General features: G+C 63.0%; 1 protein-coding gene across 1 annotated transcript in view; it reads right to left on the minus strand.

Moving 5' to 3' along the window:
* Positions 1 to 315: 315 nt before the first annotated feature.
* Positions 316 to 10,779, minus strand: part of LOC133358255 (collagen alpha-1(I) chain-like) — an 18,797-nt gene continuing 8,333 nt past the window's right edge. The window contains exons 2-11 of the mRNA XM_061576495.1: positions 10,522 to 10,596; positions 8,673 to 8,744; positions 8,031 to 8,267; positions 7,817 to 7,888; positions 7,611 to 7,684; positions 7,004 to 7,072; positions 5,911 to 6,004; positions 2,827 to 5,177; positions 1,328 to 1,610; positions 316 to 653 (exon numbers count right to left, since the gene is read on the minus strand). Coding sequence (XP_061432479.1) covers positions 316 to 653; positions 1,328 to 1,610; positions 2,827 to 5,177; positions 5,911 to 6,004; positions 7,004 to 7,072; positions 7,611 to 7,684; positions 7,817 to 7,888; positions 8,031 to 8,267; positions 8,673 to 8,744; positions 10,522 to 10,596 — 3,665 coding nt within the window. The remainder of the gene's footprint in view (positions 654 to 1,327; positions 1,611 to 2,826; positions 5,178 to 5,910; positions 6,005 to 7,003; positions 7,073 to 7,610; positions 7,685 to 7,816; positions 7,889 to 8,030; positions 8,268 to 8,672; positions 8,745 to 10,521; positions 10,597 to 10,779) is intronic.

Genomic DNA, 10,779 nt, shown 5'->3' on the forward strand with positions numbered 1-10,779 from the left:
CTCCTCCTCCTCCGCCATCAGCCTCACCAACCGCCGCCTCCCCCTGTCCGACGTTCCAGGCGCCCTCCCCCATCCAGGGCACCACCGCTCCTCCCACCCCCGTCGCCCACGACGACGGCTCGACCCCACCGCTCGCCTCCCCGCCCACCTCGTCCCTCGCCGCCTCTTCGCTCTTCACCTCCACCTTGATCGACGTGCAAGTGCCAACATCCTCCAAGTAGATTCCCTCCTCCTCCTCCTCCTCCTCCTCATCCCTCCTCCTCCTCGTCATCCTCCTCCTCCTCGTCCTCCACATCCTCTTCGTCATCCACCTCGTTACCCAGTCCGGCCCCGTTGTGCAGGAGCATCACGGCCACGTCGCCGGGCCCGGCGAGGTTCTGCGGCGTCCCCACGGCGCCGCCGCCGTCGGCGTCGCCGGCGCCCGCGGCCACGGCGGCCGCGGCGGTCGGCGATGAGGCCGCCGGCGCCGTCGCGGTTGCAGTAGGAGTAGCGGTGGTTCATGTGCTGCGAGTAGGAGCCCGAGTGCGAGAAGCGCTTGCCGCAGCGGTCGCAGCGGTAGGGCTTCTCGCCCGAGTGCAGCCGCGAGTGCTCGATCAGGTGGTGCTTGTGCTTGAAGGCCTTGGCGCACACCTGGCACTCGTGCGGCCGCTTACCTGCTCGGGGGCAAGGGGGGGGGGCGGGGGGGGGGCGGGGAGGGGCGAACGCACGAAGGCGCGGCGGGTTTTGAGGGGTCGCGAGTCGTTCCATCGCGTCGCCAGCGACGAGGCAGCGGTTACCGTCGACCGTCGCCTCACTGCCCGCGGCATCGTTACCCCTTCGTTACGTCGTTACCCGCCCCTCTCGTTATCCGTCATCCCCCCGATCGTGATAAAGGGCGCCACGGTGGCTAGGAGATGTTAACTCCCTCGCCTGGTATACAGGAGGTCGTGGGTTCGATCCTGAGCCTGACGCCTGCTGCTGTATATTTGGAGTCTGCGTGTCTCTCTCTCTCATCATCACGGTGGCTAGGAGATGTTAACTACCTCGCCTGGTGTACAGGAGGTCGTGGGTTCGATCCCGACCCCCACGCCCGCTACTGTATGTTTGAAGGTTACATATCACCCCCGTGGTCGCGTGGATTTTTCTCCGGGTCCTCTGGTTTTCCCCCTCCACATTTAGAATCGACGTCACGCGTTTAGAGTGTTTGGCCGCTATGGATTTCCACATGAACCGTGATGTGATGGAGATGATGATGACGTCATGACCCGTGACGTGTTGGAGATGATGACGTCATGGCCCGTGACGTGACGTAGATGATGACGGAGATGACGTCCCGTGGCCTCGTTACCTGTGTGCTCGTACTTGTGTCTCAGCAGCGAGCTGCTCTTCTGGAAGGTTTTGTCGCACAGATCGCACGGGAACCCGTGCCCCTCGCCTCCCACCACCCCCCCCACCAGGCCCCCCACCAGGCCCCCCACCACGGCGCCCCCCACGGCGCCCGCCAGTTGCAGGGCCCCACCTCCGCCACCCCCTCCGAGGGCGCCCAGTCGCCCCAGCAGGCGAGGTCCACCGCCCGAGTCCGAGTCCGTGAGCTCGTCCGGTCCGGAGGCCGCTCCATCCTCGGCCTCGACCTGAGGAACGTCACCAGCGCCCGCAAGCACAAAGGTCACGCCCCCCCCCCCCGCTACCCACGCGGAGGGAGGCCCTGACACGGTAAACATCGGAGGCAAAGCCTGACTACGCAAGGCCCACCGCCGGTACAACTATATATTGGTCGCGGATACATCGGCGTGCAAAGACGCGCTCGCTCAGACGCAATGGGACGACGATGACGGAGGTGGGCGGGTTGTCTCAGAGAGGCGGCGTGGCGGAGAGCCTGGGTTCGAACCCAGGTTACATCCACCTGTGATTAAGCGGCGTTCTTGAGTGTCGTGAGTTGATGCTCCCAGGCCAGTCACCAATAACTCACATAGAGACCAATAGACTTGCACAGAGACCCATAGACTCACACAGAGACCCATAGACTCACACAGAGACCCATAGACTCGCACAGAGACCCATAGACTCGCACAGAGACCCATATACTCACACAGAGATCCATATATCTACATAGAGACCCATACACTCACACATAGACTTACATAGAGACCCATAGACATACACATACACCCATAGACCCACATACAGACCCATAGACCTTCAAAGAGACCCATAGACTTACACAGAGACCCATAGACTCACACAGAGACCCATAGACTCACACAGAGACCTAAAGACTCACACAGAGATCCATAGACTCACACAGAGACACATAGACTCACACAGAGACCCTAGACTCACACAGAGACCCATAGACCCACACAGAGACCCATAGACTCATACAGAGACCCATATACTCACACAGAGACTCGTAGACTCACACAGAGAGCCATAGACCTTCATAGAGACCCATAAACATACATAGAGACCCGTAGACCCACATACAGACCCATAGACCTTCAAAGAGAAACAAAGACTCTCATGGTTTAACATGTCGGAGGCTCTTGACTTAAGCTTTCGTGACTGCAGGAATTCATATTCTTTGGGTCTTTCGGTAAAGTCACGTAGAGAGGTTCAAAAAAATTACAAAAAACGACGACGTTTCGATTGCAACACAAGCGACCGCCATCAGGTTGAGAAAAACTTTTTTTTTAATTTAAAAAATTAATTTATTGTCTAACCAAACTGTGATCCTTAATCGCGCCAACTGAATCGCACGGTGGGGAAGAACTAAAACAACCCAACGAATAACTTCCGCTCCGGTCGCTCGCGCGCCCGTGCCCGAGTTTGTGCCGCGCCGGTTCTCACGTCAAATCCTGCCGGTTCCGTCGCGGGCCGGCAGCTGCCGGCGGTGAGCGCCGGCGCGCAGCCGTAGGTCACCGCCGCCACGCCCTGCGGCACGCTGGGCCGCGGCAGCGCCGTCACGCTCTCCACGAAGGTGCCCGGCCCCGGCAGGAACGTCACAATGAGCGGCGTCGACTCCAGCAGCGTGAGGTTGAAGCCCGTCGGCTCGGCGATCGACACCACGGCGCCGGCGGCGGGCGGCGGCGGCGGCGGCGCCGGCCGGTGGTCGTTTGGCGGCGCCGCCTCCGTCTCGGCGGGGTCGGCGGGGTCGGCGGGCTCCTCTGCCGGCGCCGCGAAGCTCCGGTCGACGGCGCCGGCCTCTTCGCCGTCGACGGGCGCCGTCTCCACGTCGTCGGCGCGATCGCCGGCGCCGCCGCCGTCCCGCGGTAACTCCGGCTCCAACTTCATCCGCTTGACACGCGGCACGGTGAGGTCCAGCGGCTGCTCACCCGCGTCGCCGCCGGCGCCGTCTCCTTCGCCGACGACGGCGCCCGCCGCGTCCAGCTCCGCCAGGAGCCTCTTGAAGCCGTCCCGCCGCTCGGGCTGCGCCGGCGCCACGGGCTTGGCGCAGCCCTCGATGGCGCAGCTGCCGGCGACGGCGCGGGCCGAGGCCTCGCAGCAACAGCCTGCCGGCGCGGCGCCGGCGGGCTCGCCGGCCGAGTCGGCGCGCACCTGCTCCAGCAGCCGCGCGATGAAGCTCGACAGCTTGTGCACCTCCGTCCAGCCGGTGCCGCCGTTGCCGCCGCCGTTGTTGAGGAAGTGCGCGGGGAAGGGCACCAGCTTGGACACGTCCTCGCCGCTCAGCTTCGAGTTGAGCGCCTTGAGCACCGCCAGCAGGTCCTTGATGAGGCCCACCAGGTCCGAGATGCTTCGGTCGGGGCCGCCCTCACGCTCGACCGGCGCCGCTGCCGGTACCGGCGCCGCGCCCCCGGTACCGGCGTCCTTAGTCCTCGGCCGGCCGGGCGAGTCGCCGGCGCCGCCCTTCGAGCGCCGCTCCGGATCCGAGTCCGGCTTGAGCACCAGCGGCGGCGGCGGCGGCGGTGGACGCGGCGGCGCCATCTCCTCCTCGCCCGGACCGCGCCGGAGCCCCGGGGGCGCGCCGGCGGAGCCGCCTCCCGGCGCCGGCTGCGGGACGGGCGCCGCCAGCACCCGCAGAGCGACCTCGTCGAGCGGCGCCGGTCGGGGCTGCAGCGGCGGCGGCGGCGGCGCCGGCTGCTGCTGCGGGAGCGTCACCATCCTGACGACCTCGTGGGCGCCGTCGAACTCGCGCCCGAACAGGCCGCGCAGGCCCAGCAGGCCCGGGTCGACGAGCAGGCCCTGCGGCACCTGTACGGCGGCACCGCCGGCGCCGGCCAGGAAGGGGCCGGGCAGGCCGACGAGGTTGCCCACCAGGTCCTGCGGCAGCAGCAGGCAGCCGTCCAGCTTCAGCACCTCGGGGAGCAGCTTCGCGCCGCCGCCAGCGCCGCCAGCGCCGCCAGCGCCGCCGGGCACGTCCTGGAACTTGAATGGCAGCGAGAAGGTGAGCTGGGAGTGCGGGTGCATCGGTATGGTGTGGGTGGTGACGGTGACGGGGTGCGGCGAGCTCAAGCCGGCGCCCGCCGCGCTCATGGGCAGCGCCTGGATGCTGATGGTGGACACCTGCTGCTGCTGCTGCTGCATCGGCTGCGACGCCGAGGGCAGCGGGGGCAGCGTTGGGGCGCGCGACATTACGGGCAGCGGCGCCGGCAGCGCCAGCACCGGCGGGGGAAACCGATTTCCCGCCGAAGGGGCCGACACCACCGACGCCACCGAGACGGTTATCGGCGCCATCTGCCGGCAGAACGCGCCGGGCTGCCCCGCCGCGCCGCCGCCGCCGCCGGGTGCCGGCCACACCACGCGCAGGCTCGGCGGCGCCGGCGGCGGCTGCCGGGGTGGCTGGAGCTTCGGCGGCGGCGGCGATTTGAGAAGCGGCGGTGGCGGCGGCGCCGGCGTCGCGTTGCCGGCGACGGCCGGAGGTTTTGGCGTCAGCGCGGACACGACGGACGCCGGGGCGATGGAGAGCGCCGAGGCGACGGGCGCTGGCGCGACACCGTTGTGTGCAACTTGGATGGCGGCGGCGGCGCCGTTGTCGGCGACGCCGCAGGCGGTGGTTGAGGTGGTTGAGGTGGTGGTGGTGGTGGTGGTGGTGGCGGTGACGGCGGCGGTGACGGTGTCGGGGCGGGCGCGGCCGTTTGTCACGGTCTGACCGACGCACTTCATGCTGCTGATGTGTGAGCTGTAGGAGCCGGAGTGAGAGAAGCGCTTCTTGCAGTGCGGACATTCGTAGGGCTTCTCGCCTGCACGAGACACAGACAAAGGTCCCCCGCGTAGCCTTCACGGGGCCGTAGGGAGAAGCCTGCGAGGCGGTGGACGGCCGACCCAGTGGCGACGTTGGCGTACCGGGCACGCGAGGCCACGTGACCCAGCATCCTCGCCAACCTGCAGAGTTCACCGATGGGACCGCGTCCAGACCTCTCCAGGTTCTGTGAGCTCCTCACGAAAATCCACGATGGTTGAACCCCGGAGGGAAGGACTCCGAGGGTAGGACCCGTTGAGGAGGACTCAAAGAGAATGATTCATAGAGAATGACACAGAGAGAAGGATTCAGAGAGAATGATTCAGAGAGAATAATTCAGAGAGAATGATTCAGAGAGAAGGAGTCAGAGAGAATGACTCAGAGAGAATGATGCAGAGAGAATGACACAGAGAGAATGATTCAGAGAGAATGCTTCAGAGAGAATGATTCAGAGAGAATGACACAGAGAGAATAATTCAGAGAGAATGATGCAGAGAGAATGACTCAGAGAGAATGATTCAGAGAGAATGCTTCAGAGAGAATGATTCAGAGAGAATGACACAGAGAGAAGGATTCAGAGAGAATGATGCAGAGAGAATGACTCAGAGAGAATGACACAGAGAGAAGGATTCAGAGAGAATGATTCAGAGAGAGGAGGACCGAGAGAGAAGGATCCAGAATGAAGGAGCCGGAGTGAAGGAACCTGCGGAGGGAGGGAGGAGCCGGCTGCTCACCGCTGTGGATGCGGAAGTGTTCCTTGAGGTGGTGCTTGTACTTGAAGGCCTTGCCGCACTCCGTGCAGCTGAACTTGCGGCTGCCGCTCTGCTTCTACAGCGGAGGGGGGAGGGGGGTGGGGGGGAGGGGGGAGGGGGGAGGGGGGAGGGGGGGAGGGGGGAGGGGGGGAGGGGGGAGGGGGGGGAGGGGGGATACGCCGACCGGTCAGGGATCCGGCCCCGTCGAGTGAGCATCATTTATACACCGTCGTCATCGTCGTCGTCGTCGTCGTCATCGTCATCGTCGTCATCATCGTCATCGTCGTCATCGTTGTCGTCATCGTGATCGTCGTCGTCATCGTTGTCGTCGTCGTCATCGTCATCATCGTCATCATTATCGTCATCATCGTCATCATCATCATCGTCGTCGTCATCGTCGTCATCGTCGTCATCATCATCATCGTCATCATCGTCATAGTCGTCATCGTTGTCGTCATCATCATCATCGTCGTCACCGTCATCGTCGTTATCGTCATCGTCGTCATCGTCGTCATCATCGTCATCATCGTCATCGTCATCATCATCATCATCATCGTCATCATCGTCATCATCATTGTCGTCGTCGTCACGATCCATGGGGCAGCAGAGAGCCAGTAGGTGCCCACTGCTCGTCCTCTACGTCTTGCAGCGCCACAGTGTGTGTGGCGCAAGCGGTGGTCGCACCCCCCCCCCCTGGTTAAAATCTCCTCAAGACGTCGCCGCCCTCAAGGCGTTCTCTCTCTGTGTGAGGTCTTCCTCTCTCTTTCGGTTCCTTCCATTTTTTGCCGAACAACAACAACAACGACAACAACGACAACAACGACAAAAACGACAACGACAACAACAACAACGACAACAACGACGCACTTTCCATCCTACATATGTGTCCAAATAGTGCCAAGTTTCCTTCTCATCACCGCCTGCACCACCACCATCATCATCATCATCAGGTCGTCTTCTTCTACGTGGAAGCTTTGCCTTACTTCTACGTTCTCTGCGTCCAGTTAGATGCAGCAACCCGACCTCCTGATAACCCCGTAACCCTCGACCCCCCGCCACACCACCTCACTGCCACCTGCGAGGGCGTGGCACGACCCACAACTCCGTGACCCCCGACCCCCCCGCGACACCACCTCACTGCCACCTGCGAGGGTGTGGCACGACCAACAATCCCATGACCCCCAACCCCCGCGACACCACCTCACTGCCACCTGCGAGGGTGTGGCACGACCAACAATCCAATGACCCCCGACCCCCCGTGACACCGCCTCACTGCCACCTGCGAGGGCGTGGCACGACCAACAACCTGTGACCCCCGACCCCCCGCGACACCACCTCACTGCCACCTGCGAGGGCGTGGCACGGCCAACAATCCCGTAACCCCCGACCCCACAGCGACACCACCTCACTGCCACCTGCGAGGGCGTGGCACGGCCAACAATCCCGTAACCCCCGACCCCCCGCGACACCACCTCACTGCCACCTGCGAGGGTGTGGCACGACCAACAATCCCATGACCCCCAACCCCCCGCGACACCACCTCACTGCCACCTGCGAGGGCGTGGCATGACCAACAACCCAATGACCCCCGACCCCCCGTGACACCGCCTCACTGCCACCTGCGAGGGCGTGGCACGACCAACAACCTGTGACCCCCGACCCCCACAGCGACACCGCCTCACTGCCACCTGCTGAGGGGCGGGCACGACCAACAACCCGTGACCCCCGACCCCCCGCGACACCGCCTCACTGCCACCTGCGAGGGCGTGCACGACCAATAACCCAATGACCCCCGACCCCGCCGCGACACCACCTCACTGCCCACCTGCGAGGGCGTGGCACGGCCAATAACCGCAATGACCCCCGACCCCCCGTGACACCGCCTCACTGCCAACCTGCGAGGGCGTGGCCGACCAACAACCCGTGACCCCGACCCCCCGCGACACCGCCTCACTGCCACCTGCGAGGGCGTGGCACGACCAATAACCCAATGACCCCCGACCCCGCCGCGACCACCACCTCACTGCCACCTTGCGAAGGGCGTGGCACGGCCAATAACCCAATGACCCCCGACCCCCACAGCGACACCGCCTCACTGCCACCTGCGAGGGCGTGGCGGCGCGGTGCGAGGCCGAGTGTCGCTCCAGCTGTCCCGCGCGTGGGGAACCCCGAGGAGCACTGCGAGCAGGCGAAGCCGCCGTCGTCGTCGTCGTCGTCGTCGTCGCCGTGGTGACGGTGCCGGATGTGGTCCTTGAGCGACGCCAGCCGCTTGTAGCCACGCTCGCAGTACGGGCACGGCAGCAGCCGCGGGAAGCTCTCACCCAGCTCCGACACCAGGCCTGGGGGGGGGGGAGCAGAGGGGGAGAGAGATGGGGGGGGGCAGAGGGGGAGAGAGATGGGGGGGGGGCATAGGTGGGGGATTTGTAGAGGAGGAGGAGGGGGAGGAGGGGACGGTGGATTTGGACAAAAATGCGAGGAGTTAGGATGGACGGCACGAGACTTTGTGTGTGTGTGTACACCGTGTGTGTGTCTGTGTGTGTGTACACGTACATGTGTATGTGTACACCGTGTGTGTGTGTACACTGTGTGTGTGTACACCGTGTGTGTGTGTGTACACTGTCTGTGTGTACGCGTGTGTGTGTACACCGTACGTGTGAGTGTGTGTACACCGTACGCGTGAGTGTGTGTGTGTACGCCCGTACACGGCGTGTGCTCACCACGCTCACCACGCTCACCACGCTCACCACTCCTACCGCGCTCCATGACCTCACCGTTCTGCCTCTGCTGCACGGCGGCGGCGGTGGCGGCGGCGGTGCCTGCGCCGGGGCGGCGTGTCCTCGGGGTCCTCGGGGTACACCACGGCCGTGTCGCTGCGGCCCAGCAGCTCCGAGAGGCCGTCCTCACCGCCCCGCCCGCCCAGGGGCCCCGGCGTAGCCGCCGTCGTCGCCGCCGTCGCCGCCGTCGCCGCCGCCAAATCCCCCTCCCTCCCGCCTGCGCAGAATCAAGATGTTGGGTCGTGCCGCAGGAATCCGATGAGCCGTGAAGCTCTTATTGACACGCGTGCAGCACGCGCCGGGCCTCGGCCGCGGTAGGGATCGCCGGCGTAGTGCGGCCGCGTCACCCGGCACGACGGCCGTGCGGCACGCGGTGCCGTTACCCTGCCTGGCTGCCTCTTCTGGATTCCCTCTTATGGGATCGCCAGTGCAGTGCAGCCAGGACACTCTATATGGATGGCTAGGAGATGTTAACTGCCTCGCCTGGTAGACAGGAGGTCGTTGGTTCGATGCGGACCCTGACGCCTGTTGCTGTACATTGGAGTTTGCGTGTCTCTCTCTCTCATCATCACCACGGTGGCTAGGAGATGTTAACCACTCACCTGGTATACAGGAGGTCGTTGGTTCGATGCGGACCCTGACGCCTGTTGCTGTACATTTGGAGTTTGCGTGTCTCTCTCTCTCATCATCATCACGGTGGCTAGGAGATGTTAACTACCTCGCCTGGCATATAGGAGGTCGTTGGTTCGATGCGGACCCTGACGCCTGCTGGACATTTGGAGTTTGCTTGCGTGTCGCTCTCATCATCATCATCACAGTGGCTAGGAGATGTTAACTACCTCACCTGGTCTACAGGAGGTCGTGGGTTCGCTACCGACCCTGTCACCTGTATATTTGGAGTTGCGTGTCTCTCTCTCCCCGTGGTCGCGTGGATTTTTCTCCGGCTCCTCCGGTTTTTCCCTCCACATTGAGAATCAACATCGCCATGCGAGTATCTGACTGCTATGAATTTCCACGCGATGATAAGCCACTTCGTTGAGCTATCATTTATGGCCAGGTTGCTTCTGAAAAAGAAACCATCGTAGTACTATTGTAATGTGAGGATATATCCGGCTCACTGACGTATCACAACTCGTCATGGTGATTGGCTCTGCCGGTCCTGGTTTACAGCCAATGGGGGGAAGCCTAGGGGCGTGGCCCTGACCTAATGGAAAGATGACAGCTGTAAGGATTGGTTCTGCTGGTTTTGGCCACAGCCAATGGGGAGACGAGTCAGGGGCGTGGCCCTGACGTAATGGAAAGGTGACAGCTGTAAGGATTGGTTCTGCTGGTTTTGGCCACAGCCAATGGGAGACGAGTCAGGGGCGTGGCCCTGACGTAATGGAAAGGTGACAGCTGTAAGGATTGGTTCTGCTGGCTTTGGCCACAGCCAATGGGGAGATGAGTCAGGGCGTGGTCTCGGGAGCTGACGAGGAAGCCTGGAAATTCCATGGAGGCTAACGAGGATTGGCGGAAACGTACCACGTGACCCGGGTATTAAATAGGGGTGGAGACGAACGACACGTGGTCAGAACGGGAACGAACAGAGGAAGGGGGCCACGCGGGAGCGGGGCTCCGGGTTGCCACGTGGCAGTGCGTCTCTCTCTCTATCTGTCCCTCTCACGCTGCCTGTCAGCAGCGTGAGGGAAAGCTGTAATACAAGTTGAATAAAAGACGGATTCCAGAAGTCGCCTCAACGAGATTAATTACACTATTACGCTGCGTAGTGTGTTTTCAGACTGGTTTCGCCTGCACAAGGGATCGTCAGCAATGCACGTACCAGCTTGCGTCTTGCCGTCCGTGCCGCTGGCCTCGTCTGAGTGCGACGCAGCGGCTCCAGCCTCCGCGTCCTTGTCTGTCGCACCGGCCGCCACACAACAACGATGACGTCGCACACACGACATCGCACACACGACATCGCACACACGACATCGCACACACGACATCGTACACACGACGTCGCACACACGACATCGTACAAACGACGTCGCACACACGACATCGTACACGAGACGAGCGTGCGATTGTGCAAACGCAC

The sequence above is a fragment of the Lethenteron reissneri genome, chromosome 61 (assembly GCF_015708825.2).
Source record: "Lethenteron reissneri isolate LAM-NWPU_2019-01 chromosome 61, ASM1570882v1, whole genome shotgun sequence".
In the NCBI taxonomy this organism is placed as follows: domain Eukaryota; kingdom Metazoa; phylum Chordata; class Hyperoartia; order Petromyzontiformes; family Petromyzontidae; genus Lethenteron; species Lethenteron reissneri.